General features: G+C 35.0%; 1 protein-coding gene across 5 annotated transcripts in view; it reads right to left on the bottom strand.

Moving 5' to 3' along the window:
- The window catches only part of CUL2 (cullin 2), a 103,918-nt gene that overhangs the window by 54,633 nt on the left and 26,858 nt on the right, over positions 1 to 22,427 (bottom strand). For all 5 annotated transcript variants that reach the window (XM_021686028.2, XM_044914979.1, XM_021686029.2 and 2 more), the window contains exons 3-6: positions 17,056 to 17,158; positions 13,333 to 13,427; positions 6,298 to 6,403; positions 752 to 834 (exon numbers count right to left, since the gene is read on the bottom strand). In XM_021686028.2, coding sequence (XP_021541703.1) covers positions 752 to 834; positions 6,298 to 6,403; positions 13,333 to 13,427; positions 17,056 to 17,158 — 387 coding nt within the window. The remainder of the gene's footprint in view (positions 1 to 751; positions 835 to 6,297; positions 6,404 to 13,332; positions 13,428 to 17,055; positions 17,159 to 22,427) is intronic.

Raw genomic sequence — 22,427 nt, 5'->3', positions numbered from 1 at the left:
AGGGTGTTAGAGGGGAAGGGGGTGGGGGGATGGGCTAGCCCAGTAATGGGTATTAAGGAGGGCATGTACTGCATGGAGCACTGGGTGTTATACGAAAACAATGAAGTGTGGACACTACATCAAAAACTAATGATGTACTGCATGGTGACTAACATAACATAATAAAATAAAATTAAAAAAAAAAAAATTTTTTTTAGGCCAGAGCTGACCCAAGGATCTTCTATTCTGGACTCCACAGGAAAATTTACTCTCTTAAATTCTATTCACACAGCAATTAGGTAAACTCATGCTGGCCCATGAGTAGAGTGGGCAGCCATTTTCCTACAAACTAAGCTCACATACAGACAAGTTACAAATTTAACACTGGAGCTATGAGGTAACCAACTACCTAGAAAAATTTGTATTCTTGAATAGGTATGTTATCCTTTCAAGATTTAAACTGAGAGATTATGTTCAAACAATTCAGCTATGCCCTGGAAGATCCAAGAGGTATCAGGCTTGCAACAACAAATGACAGGTCACTTCCTTCAGGGACTTACTTATTTACTAAGCATATTGGTCTAAAGACCAAAGACCTATCAAAAAAAGATTATAAAACAATTTTAGAATATTGGCATTAAGATGGAAAATGAGGCTTGTTTAAGTAAACCAAGGCCTATGTCTAGTTAACAGCCATGCAACCGTACACTATTTGAAACCATTTCAAACAGCAAATTAGAATTGACTCAAGAAGACAAATATCAGTACTCACTTTTTTATTTCTCGGAGCAACATTCGGATAAGGATGGTCTGAAGTGGTTCAACCATCAATTTCCTCCACATATCCAATGCTAGCTGCCAGGAAAAATAAAAATTATCAAGGATGAATTACCTAGTATTTGTTTTTAACATTTATTAAAATGTTAAAAGACTTCTTAAAGTAAAAATACACATCAAGTATTTACAACTAATACTTCAAAAGTCAAATGAAAATTGAATATACATAAAAAAATGGATTTCTAATTTAAATTGAAAATGAGTATCAGATTGTATAAAGAACAGAATTAAGGCTTCAATTAATTGAAATTGAATTGAATTCAACTGAATTAATTGAAAATCTTAAAGAAATAATTGATTTGATTTTTATAAACTATAATTTACTGGTTGTTAATTAAATGCCTGGTATTACGGAAAGGCTGTATAAATGTCAAGACTAAGAGAAACAAAGGAATTATGTTAAAATGATTTGGCTGTTGGCTGATTTTTAAAATTATAAAACCTCTCATACAAACATAAAAGGTAAGTCAATTAAAAGAATAATAAAATAGACTATCCCTGTATTCACCACCCAGTTTAAGAAACACAACTTCCCTATTTGTGTTGCTCCAAACGTCCTCCTACTTTCCCCTCAGAGGTTACCACAACCCTGAATTTTGTGTTAAATCATTCCCTTGCCTATAGTTCTATCAAATGTATACATATCCCCATATTTTTTTTTAATTTTAAGTCCAGTATAGTTAACATACAGTGTTATATTAGTTTCAGGTGTACAATATAGTGATTCAGCAGTTCTATGTATTACTCAGTGCTCATCAAGATAAATGTACTCTTAATCCCCTTCATCTACTTCACCCACCCCTCACCCACCTCCCCTCTGGTAACCATCAGTTTGTTCTCTATAGTTAAGTCTGTTTATTTTGTTTATGTTTTTTCTCTAACTGACTTATTTCACTTGGCATTATACTCTCTAGATCTATCCATGTTGTTGCAAATGACAAGATTTCATTCTTTTTTATGGCTGAGTAATATTCCTTCATATATATAGACCACATCTTCTTTATCCATATATCTATCAATGGACACTGGGGCTAATTCCATAATTTGGCTACTGTAAATAATGGTGCAATATACACAGGGGTGCATATGTCTTTTTAAATTCGTGTTTTCATTTTCCTTGGGTAAATACCCAGTAGTGGAATTACTAATTATAGGATATTTCTGTTTTTCATTTTTTGAGGAACCCATTCTGTTTTCCACAGTGATTGCATCAATTTACATTCCCACCAACAGTGCATGGGGGTTCCCTTCCACATCCTCACCAACACTTGCTAGTTCTTGTCTTTTTGATACTAGCCATTCTGACTAGTGTGAGGTGAGATCTCATTGTGGTTTTGATTTGCATTTCCCTGATGATTAGTGATTTGAGCATCTCTTCATGTGTCTGTCGGCCATTTGTATCTCTTCTTTGGAAAAATATCTATTCAGGTCCTTGCTTCATTTCTTAATTAAATTGTTTCGTTTTTTTGATGTTGATTGTGTAAGTTCTTTATGTATTCTGGATATTAACCCCTTATTAGATGCCATTTGCAAATATTTTGTCCCATTCACTGGGTTGCCTTTTGTTTTGTTGATGGTCTCCTTTGCTGTGCAAAAGCTTTTTTATTTTGGTGTAGTCCCAATAGTTTATTATTGCTTTTGTTTCCCCTGCCTGAGGAAACATATCCATAAATATGTTGCTAAGAATGATGTCCAAGGGAATACTATTTATGTTTTCTTTTAGGCATTAATTAAATTGTTCAGGTCTCATGTTTAGATCTTTAACCCACTTTATTTTTGTGTATGGTATAAGAAAGGGGTTGTTCCATTCATCTGCATGTAGCTGTGCAGTTTTCCCAACACCATTTATTGAAGAGACTCTTTTCTCCATTGCATATTCTAGCCCCCTTTGTCATAGATTAATTGACCATAGAAGTGTGGGTTTGTATGCATGGGTCTTTAATCCTGTTCCACTGATCTATGTGTCTATTTCTGTGTTAGTACCATTCTGTTTTGATTACTACAGCTATGTAAGATAGTTTGAAATCTGGGATTATGATACCCTCAGTTCTGTTCTTTCTCAAGATTGCTTTGGCTAGGGGCGCCTGGGTGGCTCAGTCATTAAGTGTCCGCCTTCGGCTCAGGTCATGATCCCAGGGTCCTGGGATCAAGCCCTGCATCTGGCTCCCTGCTCGGCTAGAAGCCTGCTTGTCCCTCTTCCACTCCCCCTGCTTGTGTTCCCTCTCTGTCAAATAAATAAATAAAATCTTAAAAAAAAAAAGATTGCTTTGGCTATTTGGGGTCTTTGGTGGTTCTATACAAATTTTAGGATTATTTGTTCTAGTTATGTGAAAAATGCTATTGGTATTTTGATAGGGATTACACTGAATTTGTAGATTGTTTTGGTAAATCCTTGTGGTTTTAACTGGCATCTTCTTGTGTGAGGCTGGGCATCTTTTTGTATGTTTATTGTACATCTTAAGTTTTTTTCTGTGAAATGCCAATTCATCTCTTTTGCCCACAATTCCATAGTATTTATCTTGTTCTTAATAAAAACTAGAAGTTTTTTATATATTGTAGAAATTAATCCCTTGACAGTTTTATATATTGCAGTCATAGTTTGTGACTTAACTTTTGAGTTCCTTTATAGTGTTTTTTTAGTAAAAATACATTATACTTTAATGTCTCAAAGTTATCAATCTTTTCCTTTATTGTTTGTATTTTTCTTGTCTTTTAAGAACTTCCTTACTCTAATGTCAGGGATATGTGTGCTCTTATATTGCCATCCAAAAGTTTTCAAGTCTTGCCTTTCATATTTAAACTCCAATATATTTTTCCCATAAAGAGTACAAATTATTCCAGTATCAAAAATTGATTGCTCCGGTTTCCAATATAATTGCATCTACACAGCCATTATTCTGGTTTTAGCCTCTCTATTATATTTCCCTGGGGTAACTTTATCCTATTTCAAATAAGTAAAAGCATCCACCATCCCACAAGGACCATTCTTCAAGTTTTCCCTTATTTTTTGCTTTTTAAATAGCACAAACAGGGGAAAAGGGTGATAAAGAAAATGAGATGTTATAAGCTATGACAGGAGAACAAACTATGAAGCCTTTTGAAAGCAAGCTGGAGGAGCTATCAAAATTCAGGGTGTGCTTAGACCCAGAAAATCCACTTTCAGGTACCCACTCTAAGAAAATGTCTGTGTACAAAGAGATATATACATAAATGTTAACTCCCTAAATGTAAGATCTGTGTCTACTTTGTTCACTACTGTATTCTTAGTATATAGAAAAGTGCCTGGCACACAGAGGGGTTCAAAAAATTTTTAATAAATGAATAAATGAACAATGATATTCACAGCAGAATTGTTCATAACAACAAAGAACTAAAAACTAAGGAGAATAGTTTAATAAATGATTAATAAATTATTCTATATCCCTATTATAGAATACTGAGCTCTCACAAAAATAAACTTATGTGCAAAGAACTAGACACATTAACCAAAAAAAAAACAAAACAAGCAAGAAATACAAGTTGCAAGATATATGGTATGCTATCATTATGGTACATATGATATGATACCATTAATGTTTAAAATACAAAATTAAACCATCATGTGCACAGTATAAGTATTTATATGCAAATGCACAGGTAAAATTCAGGCAAGACATATTGTTTATGGTGACTTCCTCTGGGAGGAAGAGTGAGCTTGATGGTGTTGGTGATAAGGGACAATTATTAAAATATTCACTAATAGTCCTACGAACTAAAGCAACTACTATTTCCCACTAATCTGTTACTCTACATCCTTTTTCCCCTATAGTTTTATTTCTATTAAACATACAATGTGTCCAGATTTTTTCATGAAATATTTTCCCCTTTATTAAAGTTTCTATGAACTATTTTCTACTACTAATTTATCTCTTTGCCTTCGTAACAAAATCATACTGTACATATTCATCTATGTATAGTTTTTACTGTTGGATATTAGACATTTAGATGGTCTACCCATTAGTCACCCTTATTGACAATAATTATTTATTTTGGTGTAGTCCCAATAGTTTATTATTGCTTTTTAGGCATTAATTAAATTGTTCAGATCTCATGTTTAGATCTTTAACCCACTTTAAGTTTGTTTTTGTATATGGTATAAGAAACGGGTTGTTCAATAATATTTAATTTTTAAAGATTTTATTTATTTATTTGACACAGAGAGAGAGCGTGAGTATAATAAGCAGGAGGAGCAGCAGGCAGAGAGAGAGGGAGAAGCAGGCTCCCTGCTCAGCGGGGCTCAATCCCAGGACCCTGGGATCATGACCTGAGCCGAAGGCAGACGCTTAACGTCTGAGCCACCCAGGCGCGCCACAAGGAACACTTTTAAATATTTGAACTTTTTTCCTGTTATTTATTATTTTCACAGTACAGATTACCAGACATGGGATTATCTGGTTAACAGATATTACGCATTTTGAAGTCTACTGAAAGACAACGACAAATTTCTTTCCAAAAGGATTATTCTAAATAAAATTTCTATTAATGCCGCATCTTAGCTGTTTATTTCTTTCATTAACACTCACCACAATTTCACATTAATTTCTATTCTTATTTGGCATTGCTTCCCCATGAGGACAGAGACCTTCTGTCTGTTCACCATTGTATCACCAGTACCTGGCTACTCAATAAATACATATTACATGAATAAACAAACATTGTACTGGAGTATTTCTTTCACAGTGAATATATGCTTTATGTAATTTTCCACATTTAAATCTGTACTGTACCTCAAGAATCTGAAAGAACTACTGATCTCCACACTTCATTGTTTTACAACTCTGAACTTCTTTAATTACTTTTTAAAGTTAAATTTGTTATATCCATAAATCTGTATATCCTCTCTTTTAGGATCTCTTTTAAGCCTATGACCTTTGCACTTTTTTTTTTTTTAAAGAGAAGGAGCATGCATGCACATTAGGTGGGGGGAGGGGCCGAAGGAGAGGGAGCAAGAGAAAGAATCCTATGCAGGCTCCACACCCAGCATAGAGCCCGACAGAGGGCTCAACCCCACAACCCTGAGATCACGACCTAAGCTGAAATCAAGAGTCGGATGCTCAACTAACTGAACCACCCAGGCGCCTTGACTTTTGCACTTTTTAACTACAAGAATCTCAAGAGTATTTTCTGAATACTCTTAGAAAGTATTTTCCTAAAGACTTTTTATGAGCTTTTTCACATAGTGGAACTATTAACAGTCATTTATTCATCCATCATTAATTTAATTATTAAAATAATACTAATCATATCTCTTCTGTTATCTATGTGAAGATTCTTAGGAAATCACTGCAGTGTTTTATTAACTTAACATTTAGGATGTTTTAAATCTTGACAATGTTAAGATAGTCAACATGGTGTCCTTAAAAAAAAGACAGTGAATCAAATTCCCTCAATATATATATAAAAACACTCTCATGTTTGCCAGTCATTTAAAGAATTTCCTACCTCTCCTATTTCCATAAGTGGTTCATTCATATCTACACCACCATAGCCATACTGAAGGTCAGCTTCTGTCAATTTATTCTTTTTAATAAACTGGGTGTTGAGATACCTGAAAAACAAATATAGTACCATTGGACACTATGTTAAAATCAGCAGGAAAACAAATAACTTGCAACTTGAAAATAATAATTTTAGGGTTATAAATCAACTACAGAAGAGTGTGGTAATATATCCAAAGAAATTCTGCAGAAGTTAGAAATATAATTTAAAAGGATCAAAGGTATCAGCCGAAGGCTTTAAGAGCAAAAGAATAACCTCTAGAGTAGGGGGAAAAAACCCTATTACCTCAGTCTCACTTTAAAAAACTCAAGGGTTTTGCTCTAAAAATTTCCAGTACTCATACAGCCCAACAGCTCCTACCCAAGGAGCTTCTACAATCCTTCTACAATATAATTTGCTCATTCCCAGATTCTTCTTAGAAAGTCAGGATAAGTTCACTTTGCAAAGAATTAAACCAAGAAATAGTTAAACGATAAAACTCAGGTCAGTCCTTCAATTTATATCTATCACCAGGAAAAGATGTAACTTTTCATTTTTAAACAACAAAAAGAGATCAGATTAGTAGGTAAGAAAATGAAATAGACTATTATAGACAGTAAGAAGTACTTAAGTAAGAAGGGCAAAACTGACTAATGTAAGATCACTTTGTCTACCAGAGGAAAACAGCTTTATAATGTTTTGACATATTCTAAGACTAATAACTGTAATGAACTCTACAAATTACTGAGATGAATACAGATTTCTTTAAAGTAAATAAAATGTGTAGGAAGGGCTCAAAATATTCTAGCACTCACTTTTCACAATCTTAGATTTCACTATAATGCCTATAATGCTCACCACCTAAAAGTACTGACTTGAAAGGTTCTGCCATGTGTAAATAGCTATAGACAACACAAATAGGCAAAAGCCACGAAATCTCTATAGTAAAACACACACTTCCTAGTGTTGACTGCATCAAAATGAAAGTCCACTTCATGTTTGCAGACAAATGAAACTGAAAACAAAGACAACAAAAATTTCAACTGCATAACTCCACCAACAACTCTAGGAGACAATGAAAAACACAATTCCTGGAATTAACTCCAAAGCTGTACAGATAAACCATTTACAAAAGTTGCACTCCCACGCTAACTACAAGCCTCTAGACTCCAAGGCTTAAAACCTTGGTACTCCCTTTGACATTTTAGTCTCCTCTACCCATATGTTAAAATGTCCTATTATATTTTTCCTTCAAAATGCCATTTCACCCTTCCTTCCATTCTCTCTAGTAGTATATCCACCTAATTTCATGCTGGCTTTTCTTTTTTTTTTTTTTTAAGATTTATTTATTTATTTATTTGAGAGAGAGAGAATGAGAGACATAGAGCATGAGAGGGAGGAGGGTCAGAGAGAGAAGCAGACTCCCCGCCGAGCAGGGAGCCCGATGCGGGACTCGATCCCGGGACTCCAGGATCATGACCCGAGCCGAAGGCAGTCGCTTAACCAACTGAGCCACCCAAGCGCCCCTCATGCTGGCTTTTCAACCATGCCTTCCAATTGAAGAAAAGGGAATAGGACTCAGAGAGACAGAAGAAAGAGGTAGAGAGAGAACATCTGGGAGATCTGGACTGAAATAGGATATATAAAGTGGAGAGATCTTTTAACCTCTGGCCTCTGTCATTAGGCTCAAACACACTTCTCTCAGGCCTGATCTGATACCAATCCAAATGAACTTTAACTTCCCATCCCATTAAAGTAATTAAACGCAACTGTTTTATATTTTTCACGGTGCTTACTACTTTGTGAAATAATTCAATTCTTTTATTTGCTTACTTGCTCCGTACATCTGTTGCCTCTCTAGAATATAAGAACTACAAAGCAAGGACCTTGCTTACACAGCATCCAGAACCAGCGGCAGGTAAATATGAAGTCCTCAAAAAATACTTCCTTGATGAACTACTGAATACATAAATGGATAGCATTCTAGACAGCAGGGAGAGCAAAAGCTAATATTGGAATACAAACTTAGAAAAGCAGCCTGGAGCCAGATCATAAAAGCCACAAATGCCAGGAAATAAAAGTAATCACTAACATTTACGGAGCTCGTGTCATGTGTCAGGCATACCCCTAAGCATTTTATGTGGCTGAATACTATGAAGTAGATATGTGTGGTACTACTATGACCCTCCTTTTATATGTAAGAAAACTGCAGCTTAGAGAGCTTAAAGAACTCGCCAATGGTCAATCTGCTAGTGGGTGACAGAGCTGGCACAGAAATTTCTCAAGTTCTCCCTCTCTCATTCAACAAGTATTGACCAAGTGTGGACTCCAAATCAGGCAGTGTGCCAGGCCCCAGGGACAGAAAGATGAAAAACAAAAATGTGGGCTTCCTGCACAGAGTTTACAAATCCGGTAGAATATACAAACATAAACAAATACAATATTTCAACAGTAACATGTGCTCCCTGAGTAGTGGGAATTTAATTGTCGTATCTTTACCATTTATATGTGCCTTCCTATATGGATCCTTTGCACCAAACCAGTTTCTTTTTTTGGTCTGTGGTACCATGGCCATCCCAGTAATCCCACTAAAAGATTAGAAACATTTATCTCTCATCCTTCCATTTTACTCCTTTAATCAGCTGCTCTTCACGTCCTCCTAAACTACTACTCATCCTCTCCCATTAGTTTCCTTCTCTCTTCCAATGCCTTTTGTTTAATCTCTGCTTTAATCATGTGCAACACTCCCATGACTGGTCTCTATTTCCTGTTTCCGCCGTCTCTAATTCATCTAAAATTTACTCACCTATTCAGAGTACTAAGTAGCTCCTTTGTACCTATAGAGTTAAGTATAAACTTCTTAGGATAGTGGTTTGTTAATGCTGAACAAGCAGCTGCTAGATCTGCAGAGGTCTGGAATCACTGTTCCGTTTCAAAGATCTATGTGTATATTCTTGAGCCAGCATACTGCTTTAGTGGAGCTTTATGTTTTATATCTGATAGGACAAGTCACTATTCTCTTTACCTCATGGAATAAAACTTGAACTTACGTTAACTGTATCTTTCTCATTCCAGATTTCTACTCCTGATGTTAAGTTTAAGCTTGATAGACAAGCTTTTAAAATAATTTAAAGATATAACTTAAAATGTAAACAGTGCAATTTTTCATTTTGATGTGGATACAATTCTTAACTTCTAAGTCACTGGAGTATTTTACAGTCAATTTTATTCATCACACATTTGTTTTTAAATAAAGACATATGTTCTAGGAAATCATGAAAGAATCAGGTCCCAATAATTTCTTAGAATATTTTATACTCTACCACACAGGCAATACCTGGCTGTTCTGCTCACATATAATGCAATAGTTTTTATAATTTTTATAATGTTTTTATAATTTATTTCACCAACAAAGTGTTTAATAAGTATCCTTTGCTTTCCTGGAATATTAGCACTGACACAATTAAAAATAGTACTTGACAATAATGAATAGCCAAAATTTTGAAGCCTCAGAGAAACCAAGCATTTCAATCTGTCTTAGGAAATTCCATTACAAAAATTGTTCTCATGCTAATACCTACTGGATTTCAAGAGTTGTTAGTTCCCCAGCTAATATCTTACGTACTACACTTCAAGAGCCAGCAGGGTCTAAAGAGATATGTAGTACTGGGAAACCTGACGCAGGAATATCATTAATTTCTTTGAAGTCAGAATCCTTAAATTACCTATGCTAATGCATATCCATCATATAAATCAATCAGAATAAAGAAGAGGCTAGAAATTACTTCATAAAAGTGTTAAAAAATACTTTTAAAACAAAACTGAATTTTTCCTTTATATTTCTTTACACAGATTTCCTTATAGAGTATGACTAAAAATGATTAGCTAGCCTGGATAACCTCAGTACCCCACAATTAAAAACTACCATTAAGCAGTTTTCATCTAATTATTGCCTCTTTGAAAAGGATTTTACCATCTATTCTACCAATATAATTAAATAAATGATGATCAGCCACATGATGCCAACATCCCAGTGGTCAAATAAAATTCTCTATAAGTGAATCCCATGAGCCATTAGTTCTAAGTCTTTGCTACAGACAGTGGAAGGTTACTACATGATTTCAGAGAGTGATCAGATGTGCATGTTAGAAAAAAATAACATGAATTCAGTAAATAGAATAAATCTGAAATCAAAGGCCAGAAGACTGGTTACAGGGACTTTATCATTAATAGTTCAGGTGAGAAACGATAAAAAGCTTGCAATGCAAAGGAAATAATGAATTTAAGAGACATCTGGAGGACCTGACCAATAGGGATCAGGTAGAGAGGACAACCGTAAGTGAAGAAAGGATAAGTGAGACTTCTGGCATCTATGTCTGGATGTACAGTATTACTACCAATTAAAATTAGTAATACTGGGGCGCCTGGGTGGCTCAATTGGTTAAGTGTCTGACTCTTGATCTCAGCTTGGGTCTGAATCTCAGGGTCGTGAGTTCAAGCCTTGCACTGGACACCATGCTGGGCATGGAACCTACTTAAAAAAATAATAATAATAATAATAAAAATAATACTGGGGACAGTGTGTATGTAAAAGATAACAAGCTCAGTTTTGAAATCTTCAGTACTGTAATGTACCCATGGAATACCCTGAAGGTATAGGCAGGCTAGGTAAAAAAATACTCCTCTGAAACTCAGACCACCTGGGATAAACACATATTTTGGTGGTTAGCAACATACAGGTTGTAGCTAAAACCAGGAGTAACTGAAATCATTTTAGAAAGAATGCATAGTGTAAGATAAGGGATGAGAACAGAATCTATCTAAATGACTAAAAGAGTGTATCCAGAATGAGACTAAAGTAGAATGAAGAAGTGAAATAGGTTTAATTGGGCTGATCTGGGTTTAAATTGTGATTTTTTTTTGTAGCTGAGTGACCTTGAGCAAAGTCTTAAATGACCTCTCGGAGAGCCTAGTTTCCTCAGCTGCAAATTTGGAGACACCAACTACCTCATATGGTTTATATACACACATACATTTGTGTATATAGCATATATATTTAATAAAACTTCACTAACAGTACCTATTATTAATATTAGTATTAATTTAAATAGTACCAAATTATTGATTTTGATGCAGGAGAACATAGAAAACTAAAAAAAAAAAAGAGAAAGAAAACCAATTTAAATCTTTACTAAAATGTCTCAGCTCAAGAGGGAACCCACTGCACACAGCATACTGTACTGGCATATATTCTAAATACTCTCTTAAGTCATCTATATACCAGTGGCCCAAGCATGTGGCCAAAGGCATGCATGTGCTCTCACACTTATCCTTAAAATTCCTCTAATTCTCCTCCACAATTTAGCTAGGGAATTCTTTTTTTTTTTTTTTTTTTAAGATTTTATTTATTTGACAGAGAGAGACACAGCGAGAGAGGGAACACAAGCAGGGGGAGAGGGAGAGGGAGAGGGAGAAGCAGGCTTCCCGCGGAGCAGGGAGCCTGATGTGGGACTCGATCCCAGGAACCTGGGATCATGACCTGAGCCGAAGGCAGACGCTTAACGACTGAGCCACCCAGGCACCCTAGCTAGGGAATTCTTAAAAGTTCTATTCATGACTATCTTACTTTGGTGGACGAGGGAAAAAAAAAACAACCATGAAATGTCAGGATGTTTTATGTATGGCAAACACTTTTATAAAAGCCAAAGCCACGGTAAACCTTGTGCTTGTCAGCAACTGCTGGCTTCTGATTTTATTACATTTGGCTCTTCTAAGAAGAAATAAAAGCTAATGGAGGTTGGAATAAGCTCCAGTTTCTAACAGAGGCAACTTACAGTAAGTAAACTCCAGTGTTGTTATAAAAACCTACAGGAACATGAACCAGTGACAAAGGACAAACACACCAAGAGAACCAAGCCCTGGCTTCAGTGTGGTAGTCCAGCAATGCATGGAATAACTGTACAGATAATACTCTGACACCCAGCTTCACTCCTCAGTTTCTCACTGGGGAGAAGTAAGGAGTTTCTCCCCAGTGAGAAACTGAGGCAGGGATCCATCTCTGCCCATGCCACAATGCATAGGCCAAAATTATCACCGCCTCCATCGCAGGCCACAACCATTTCAAGAGCAGACACTCTCATTCCAAGTGTCAAAGGCCCAGGTGACTTAATGACACTATTCCTTATTTATCCACTATTCTTCGGTAAATAGGCTTCTGCCTTATGTACCCAGGAATTTATTTCCATTGTCTATGTGAATGGGTTAGAAAGGATCAGCGCAGAGTACCACAGGAACATGCAGGAGTGACAGCTAACACAAAAGATCTAAATAGGAGACTGCGTAGAACAAGGAAGAGGGAAGTTCAGAGACGGGAATGGTGAAGAAACACATGAGAATTCGTCATTCAGAGAAAGGAAGACAAGCAATCCAGACAGATACGACAGCACAAGGAGAGGCAGGAAAATGTGAGAGATCATAGGACATTATGACACTGTAGGTAATTTAATATAATGCCTAAAGGATAAGGTAGAACTTCAAGAGAACAACTGCTGAGTGCTTTAACTAAGTGTTTCCATGAAGCATAAAATACTGGATCTTAGAGTCAAGTAAGAGCACACAGGAGGGGAACATGGGTTTGGATTTACTCCACCAAGTTTCATCCAAGCTGAAGTTGCACTTCGGAACTCTGTCAAGATCTAACATGTGCCATATATAGAGAGAGAGAGAGTCCCAGACAATACAAAAAAAATAGAACTATGAAATTAAATACAGTTTTAGTTTTCAGGAGAATAACTTTCCATATACTGCCTAGCTCCCAAAGACTCACATGACCCAGACTACAGACATTTCCCCATAGCAAAGTCCATTGACTAAAAAATGCTTTAGTTTTGTTCGTTTATTTAAAAATTTAAAAACAAAAAGCCAAAACCCAAAACTCCTTCAATTACTGAATACAGGCAACACTGTTTAGGTTGTCAAAGAGTTTAAAGGCATACTTACCTATACAAGCAGTCCATATAGTCTGCACCTTTGCTATATTCCTCCCAATACCTATGATACATAACAAGTACTTGCTCTTCAGACTCCAGAACTCTCTATATAAAGAAGAAATATATTTTTACTTGGGAAGCACTAATGATTTTCATTTGTAAGCTATGAAATTTATAAAAAATGAATGTTCTAAAAAGTAGTCTAAATTACATTTACAAATTATATTCTAATTTAACTGCTTTTAGTAAAATTGAAACGACCAGAAAAAAGTGTGTCTTAGATATGAAAATAAAGCATTCATCCATACTAGAGAGTAAACAGTTTCATTCTCTAAAAGGATAAAATGTGATGGTGTGAGGTTATCTTTGGGCTAGAATACCATATTAAGATCAGTTTAAAAGAGGATGTAATTCTACTGCCACATATCTGTGTGCTTCCTCAAATCCCTCACTTTTGATCATCCTGCTAGTTATAAAAATATATCATTACTCTGAATTATTCACTTATGTCAATAAGACTATTTATGAAAATTGACACCTTTTCTATATTCCCCAAATAAGTTGTTTTATATTTACTTAACAGAAATCTGTTACTTTTTGAAAAATAAAAATCAAGCTTAAATCTGAAATCTAACTTTTTAAAAGTTATTTTTGAAGGAAATCTAGTCTAACAGTAAAAATACACTGGACTGATATTCAAAAGATATTAGGTTCTTTTATCTCAGTTCTTTCATTAACTGTCCATATGACTTTAAGCAAGTCATGACCTCAATTTCCATCTAATTAATTCTCTGCTGAAATGCTATGGTTTTAAACTTGGAATTTTAATAATTAAGGCTCAAGAGACAGAAACAACCTATATATAGTATCTTTTTTGCCTCTCATATTAATAAATTAATTAAAAATAGCAACTACTACTAATAATGCTGGGGGGAAAAGCACACTTAGAAACTGCTGCTGCTGGGTGAATAAATACAAGAACAATTTGTTACTATATAGCAAAACAATAAAAAATGTTCATGACCTATGACTTAATAATTCTGTATCTAGGTATTTATCCTATAAAAAACTCAGCTACACAAAAATAATTTAGATACCAGGATGTTCATAGAAGCATTCATTGTTTATAAAAACAAATTATATATATTGCAAATAATCCATATGCCCAGCAGTATGACACTATTTTTTGTGTGTGTGTGTTTACTGTTATGTTAATCACCATACATTACATCATTAGTTTTTGATGTAGTGTTCCATGATTGTGCATAACACCCAGTGCTCCATGCAGAACGTGCCCTCTTTATTACCCATCACCAGGCTAACGCATCCTCCCAACCCCCAGTATGACAATATTTAAACAAATCGTAGTATCTCCACACAATGAAAAATTTTACAATCATTGCCAGGATTATAAAAGTCCATTTAATGACAAAGAAAGAGACTTATTATTAAAATCAAAAAGATTATAAAGTGTATAATATGATTCTGTTTTCTAATAAAAATGGACGTCTACACAAAGCAAAAATATGCTAAGGACAAATATCAAATTTTATATATATATATGTATATATATATTAACATATGCCCAAACAGATGTATTTAAGTATAGATAATCAAAAATATTCATAGTAGCTAATTCTGGAAGTATGAGTATTGTTTCGGTGATAATTTTCTTCTTTTTGCTTATCTGTATGTTCTAAATTATCTAAAACGGCAATGCTGGGACGCCTGAGTGGCTCAGTCAGTTAAGCGGCTGCCTTCGGCTCAGGTCATGATCCCGGGGTCCTCGGATCGAGTCCCGCATCGGGCTCCCTGCTCAGCGGGGAGCCTGCTTCTCCCTCTGCCTGCCGCTTCCCCCTGCTTGTGCTTGCTCTCTGTTTCTCTCTCCTTCTCTCTCTGACAAATAAATAAATAAAATCTTAGAAAAATAGAAAAAATATAAATAAATAAATAAAACGGCAATACAATACTTTAGTAATTAAAAAAGTTCCCTCCCCCAAATAAAATTTTCTTCTCACAGGTGAAACTGCTTCAAATCTGTTGGCTATGTTAATAATTTACTTAGTTATCAACATATTAGCCAACTTCTTTTTTGTCACAGGATCTGAGAAAACATATGGTATACAATTATGTAAGTATTCTAAACATTCGTAAAACTATTTCACATCATTTTAAAGTGCAATTATACCAATGTTAATTTCCTAGTGTTAATAAATGTACCACTGTTATACAAGATGTTAACCTTAAGCTGGTAAAAAGGATATAGGAATTCTGTATTATTTTTGCAACTTTTCTGTAAGTCTGAAAGTATTTCAAATAAAACATCTAAAAAAACACAACCCATGCTAAAATATAAAACTGCAAAATTTGTAAGTGCCTTACACAGGTAACAATTATGGTATAACCAAAGTTCACTAGATTATCATAGCAGAACTTTAACTTTAAAACTAAATTATTAAACACTGTAACAACAATTTAAAGTATCTGTTATCAAAACTGCTTCCATGAGCTGACAAATGCACATATTAGAACACTAAAATGTATCTGCCATGTATAATAAAAAGTAGAGCATTTCCTTCAAAAGTTTTAAAAGGGAAACATCACATGATCAATTGCGCTCTGGGGTTATCACCACTTTAAAATGTATCTGCACCTAGCCACATCCAAGGTTAGACACAGTATTATATAGTGTTATTGTATCTCCATTTTATTTAAATTTAATTAACATACAGTGTATTATTAGTTTCAGAGGTAGAATTCATTAGTTCATCAGTTGCATATAACACCCAGTGTTCATTACATGAAGTGCCCTCTTTAATGATCACCCAGTTAACCCCCACCCCCCCCCCCTCTCCCCTCCAGCAACCCTCAGTTTGTTTCCTAGAGTTAAAACAGTCTCTTATGGTTTATCTCCCTCTCTGATTTCATCTTACATTATTTTTCCCTCCCTTCCTCTATGACCCCTATTTTGTTTCTTAAATTCCACGAGTGAAGCCATATGATAATTGTCTTTCTGACTTATTTTGCTTAGCATATCCTCTACTGTATCTCCATTTTAAAGATAAACAAACTTAAATTTTAATCCATAAGGGAGATTAAGTGAGTTCCCTATGGTCACACAGCTAATGTAAGGTAGAGTCAAGTTTCTAGCCCAGACAATAAGTGATCTCTTCCAGTTCCTGATCAGATCAGTAGTCCAAAATAAGAAATACTGTCTGTAGCCAAATCCCGCAAATTCTTTGTTCATACACAGATCAAGTCCATGGTGTTGCCCTTGTATATATGGCATACTAACTAAAATAAGTGGTCACAGGGACAGTTTCTATCATGCTTTTTAATTTGCCATTTCCCTTTTTCATTTTAGGTTTTTGTAAGATTTTATGTAGGATATGAAGAGGCAGCTAAATGGCTGAAATAATAAAGATAGAAAACGGTTCTATAATAAACACCATCCAGAGGACATAGAAGCAAATTTTAAAGTTGAACAAACCTTGATTTGAAACCCCACTATTTCAGTTACTAGTTATATGATGCTGAATAACTAAACTGAGAATCTAACAACATAATGCTTAACTCATAAACCTTAAATATATATAATCAGAAAAATGCTATTTAGGAAACAAAGCAAATAACCTTAACCTGATATAAGTTCTGCACTGGAAAACAGTAAACTAGTCTAATAATAACTACCCAGCTACAAACATATTTATATCATGTCTGTACCACTCCTTACCTTGTGCAAATGCCGTACGTGATTTTCCAAAAAAATCTTAGTTTCTGTATAAAGTCTTTCTCCAAGGGGTTCAGGATAGGCCACACATAAAGCATAGATATCTCTAGTTAAATTGTTAAGGTTTTCATATTCATTGGGGAGATATTACTTTAAAATAAGAGATTTACCTCAAGTTTGCCATTAAAAAATGAAAAATCCTTTCAGGCAATTTAAGATTATACAGATATAGAAAAAGTAAAAAAAAAAAAGCCATGCTTACTTTAAAAAGCACTATAAGTGTTATTCATTTAATCCTTCAACAAATATTTCTTGAGGATTATTAGACAGCATTGTAAGGAAAACTGTTCTTGTCAAAGAGCTTAAAATTCAGAGCGGCATTCTGGTAAATCAAGTTACCCAGAAATCTACAAAATAAGGTTTATGTAAGGATGGACATAAGCATAATATCAACAAAGGGCTATGGAATATCACAAGCAGATATGTCTATGCAATTCTGAGAAACAAGTTACAAAAACTACTCATTTGACACATTTTCCCACATCATAGTACTCATAACATCCTACAACCTACACACTATCCTTCAGTATTTATTCCATTAGAAAGAATTATAGTATGAATAGTAATATCAATTAATTAAGTTTTTGAGTACCAACTAACTACCTTGCTAAGTATCACAAGTGGTAGATACGCTGTAGCAGACAGTTCTTAATCAGGAGACAGAGGGTGCCTGGGTGGCTCAGTTGGTTACGCGACTGCCTTCAACTCAGGTCCTGATCCTGGAGTCCCAGGATCGAGTCCCGCATCCGGCTCCCTGCTCAGCAGGGAGTCTGCTTCTCCCTCTGACCCTCCCTCCTCTCATGCTCTCTCAAATAAATAAACAAAATCTTAAAAAAAAAAATCAGGAGACAGAGGAAATGGGATCTGATTGAGACTTTAGTTTTACTAGCCAGTGATCCTGACCAAGTCTCTTAACCTTTCTGCATTGCCATTTCCTCATCTCTAAGCTAAGGGTAATAAACCCTCTCTTGATATCTCTACAGAATCCTTTTAAGACCCAAATAAGTTCATGAATGTTAAAGTGCTTCATAAACTATGCATCACTGAACAGATGTTGAAGATAAAGCATACATGAAGCAATCTGAGAACAGCCTAATTAGAGATGCAGATAAAAACTGAAAATAAGGTTATTTGGGATGGAGTCAAGTATTTAATATACTTAATATACTTTTACTTATATTATAAATATATTCAATATACTTAATATAAGGATCGGGAAATATTTCAAAATAAAAATTTTGCTTAAAAATATGGAGGTAGGGGGGCGCCGGGCTGGCTCAGTTGGAAGAGCATATGACTCTTGATCTCAGAGTTGTGAGTTCAAGCCCCATCTTGGGTGTAGAGATTACTAAAAATAATAATAATCTTAAAAAATTTTAAGAAACAAACTTTCATTATAAAAAAATATACAGGGGCGCCTGGTGGCTCAGTCGTTAAGCGTCTGCCTTGGGCTCAGGTCGTGATCCCAGGGTCCTGGGATCGAGCCCCGCATCGGGCTCCCTGCTCAGCGGGAAGCCTGCTTCTCCCTTTCCCACTCCCCCTGCTTGTGTTCCCTCTCTTGCTGTGTCTCTGTCTGTCAAATAAATAAATCTTTAAAAATATATATATATATAGAAGTAGGATGAAGATTGTTCCTCTTCTATATCTCCATAACATTTTATACATTCTTCTTCTATAGAACTTACTTTTATACAATAGAAATTATTTATACCTTTGTCATCCACACTAGCCTGTTCTTAATCATCTCTAGAGTCCCAGCTCCAAAGCACAATTCCTGGCACATAAGAGGCACTTATGAAACACTTGGTGATGGAAGGGAGGTAGGGAATTAATATCATGTGCTCTGTTTACCTAGCATCCTTACTTCAGAAAGAACAAGCAGCCCTCTCCATATGAGGTCAGGGATGGGTAGATTTTGGTCAGACTTTCCCAGGATCCTTCTAAATCCTTTTACTTGTTTTTAATTATATATAATTAGTAAATAATAAAACATCTTCATGTATATATGTATACATTCTTCAGTATACTATTGTGCTAAATATAAACTGAAAAAATTTTTACAGTAAAAAAAAGCGCAAAAATATCCATATAGTGTAATATTGCTGTGCCAGGTTTTTGTTTTTTGAAGATTTTATTTATTTGACAGAGACAGCATGAATGGGGGGCAGAGGGAGAGGGAGAAGCAGACTCCCTTTTCAGCAGGGAGCCCAACTCGGGGCTCAACCCCAGGGCCATGAGATCATGACCTGAGCTGAAGCCACCCAGGCGCTCCCGTGCCAGGTTTTTTTGTAGAAAAAAAAATATACAGTAAGAAACAAACTATTACGATTACTTTAAACGAGATATAATGAACCTTTATAAATAGATTTTAAAAAAGTATATAAGAACTATTTACCAACAATAACATAAAAATATTAACCTATATTACAAAGAAAATAGAAATTTCAACATACATCACCTAAGAAAGAATTTAGAAATTTATCTGGACACAAATTTTAAGAGAATTGATAATAGTTCGGGGAAAGGAGAAGGAGCAAGGTATGAATACAGAAGAAAGGTGCTCCAAAATAATTAGATGAGCTCCTGGATCTAGCTTGGAGGTTTCAGCTATAAATTCCTAAGGGAAAAAAAAAAGTCCTAATTCGCCACATAGGAGATTTGTTTTATCATACATTTATATTCAATCTCAATTACTCATCACAATCTTACCCTAGTAAAAACAAATATAAAATTGTTGTCAGAATTAAGCGTATTAGAAGTGAAGAGAGTAGTTACCCCTAGTGACTGAGGGGGCATGTGGGGTGCTTCTGGGATGCTAGGAGTGCTATTTATTGGGTACATGGTTACGTTCATGTTATGAAAATTCACCTGTGTGTTACTGTCAGTGTGTATACTACACTTAAATTTCAATTTTTTTTAACAAAGATTAAATTTAGGCAGGATCTAGATCAACAATTTTTTTGGCTTAGGTGTTGATGCATTTAAGATCTTTAAGTTCTGAATACTTCAAGAATTTTCATCTATCATATTTGCTTTTTTTTTCCTGAAGCCATAATACTTATTTCTAGAATACACAACTTGATACTGAAAAATTAACATGATTCAATACCATAATTTCAGCATGATATGCTAATCATGTGCCCAAATGTTTTGTATCACCAAAATTAGGATCTCAATACATCCACTGCATGTACATGTAAACAAAATTGGCTGAAAGGACACACTACAGGACTTACCTTCTTTCCACTTAGGGAAAAAGGATCTGTGCAGGGCAGGGAATACAGGGAGACTTTCCCATTTCAATCCATATACAGGATTTATATACTGTTTGACATCATCAGTGAAGATGTACTTGTGTGTTTCTTTTCAATGGAGTCTACCTTAATAAATCTTTTAATTTTTTAACTCACCATAGTTTGGGGTCTCAGTTAACCACTGTATAATGCCACTTAACTGTCTAAAAGATATTTCTAAATATGCTATTTTTCTCTAACCTATTCAAATATCTAACCACCCTGGAAATATTTGGGCCTTAGGAAGAACACCTAACCCCTACAGGATTCAATTATGATTTGGTTTTAGACAAGGCACTTTAAAAAACAAAAAATGGGAAATAACTGGAGAAGGCCAGTTTTAGATTTAAACATTGTCTTCTCCAAAGTCATCTTTTCCTTAAGTTACTCTTTAGGGAGCCAGGATATAAAAATTCCTCTATTATGAACTTCCCACTTATAAAAATTCTCAGACAAAAAACAAAACTGCTCCAGAGCAAAAGTTCTGAACTCTGTTACAACCAAAAGACAGTGTTGGCCAGCAGCAAAATCATTTATTTTGGTTCATTTTCTCTATTAAAGGTGCTACCTATGCTTGGGCTTAATTTTTAATTTTAACACTATTAATTCTATTGTGTAGTGGGTCCAAAACAATGAGTTCTACAATGGGGATGTAAAGATTACCCACAGCAGCAGGACACACACCATCAACCATTTTCTAAGAAAGAAAATTACCCACTTGGAAAGGAGGAGTAACACTGTTTTATTATTTTGGGGGTCTTGACACTGGGCTGCAAAATCCACCTTCCTTTCTTCTGTCTCTGCTCCCCCTCAACTCTTGCTGTCTAGTCTTTTTCTGTCTGGGCTCTCACCTCCCCCTACCTTAGGCCCTCATCCTGTGTGTCCTGGTCCTGCTGAGGGCCACTGCAGATGACTCTCATTAGAAACGAGAAAAAGAGGGGCAGCTTGCTGGCTCCGTCAGTGGAACACGAAACTCTTGATCTCAGGGTTGTGTGTTCAAGCCCCATGTTGGGTGTAGAAATTACTTAAAAATAAAATGTTTAAGACAAACAAACAAAGAAAAAAAAAAAAAACAAGGACAGAAAACCAAGCCATGGGAAAAGAAATACACATTGTATGTTTATGGGTTCTTATTATGAAGGTTTAGCTTATAGGAGATTTATATGGATGTGCTTTTAAGTTATGTATATTACATATAACAGGAAACAAATTTTTAAACAGTGCTGGTAAGTTTAAAAAAAAAAAGAAAGCTTATCTTAAAAATTGAAAATGGTACAATGACCAAAAAAGTATTGACAATAAAAAATAAAGATCTTTATTGACATTTCTGAAGAAAAAGAATAAACATGCAACATGTAAAAGATGCAATATCTATGAAATCATCAACTAGCAAGCAAGGATATAAAATTACTGGTTAAAATGGAAAAACTTTAAAGTGTATAGCTACAGAATCACAATAATCAAATATTCGTCTGATTTAATTTGGAATAGAGTGAAAATGTTACTGATGCTTCAAGCAGAGAAAACTACAGGTAAGACCTTTCCCAATCTGTACAATCTAAGAAAAAATGATGGGCTACTAAGTGCAGACACCAAGGTTAATAAGAAGTTCTCCTAAAATTTGTGAGGATCATCAGGGATGGAGATGACCTACTTCAGTATTTTTCAATGTAGTCAAAATTGGTCTATGTTTGAAAAGATGCCTGACAGAATATATATTAGAAATGAGGACAACGGTACGCCTGGTTTTAAAAACTGGTTTTCCTATCTGGGAGAAATACATTCATGTAGGCATTTTAGATTTCCCCTCAATCACTTTGGACTTACATAAAACCATTTAGAATCTAACTTGCCCTTAAGTAGGAGAGCTTCTATATTATACTGTAGGGTTTGGGAATTGTCTTAACAGCTACCAAAAGGCAGAAAACCACGAATAAAAGTAAACCAAAACAGCCAAAGAACTCCAACCCAGAAAAACACAACAGTAAATCTAGATCTATACCTAGCCTTACTGGAGAAAAG

The sequence above is a fragment of the Neomonachus schauinslandi genome, chromosome 5 (genome assembly GCF_002201575.2).
Source record: "Neomonachus schauinslandi chromosome 5, ASM220157v2, whole genome shotgun sequence".
Taxonomy (NCBI): Eukaryota; Metazoa; Chordata; class Mammalia; order Carnivora; family Phocidae; genus Neomonachus; species Neomonachus schauinslandi.
Note: the sequence above shows the minus strand (reverse complement) of the source record. Positions and strands in the feature narration are given on the sequence as shown.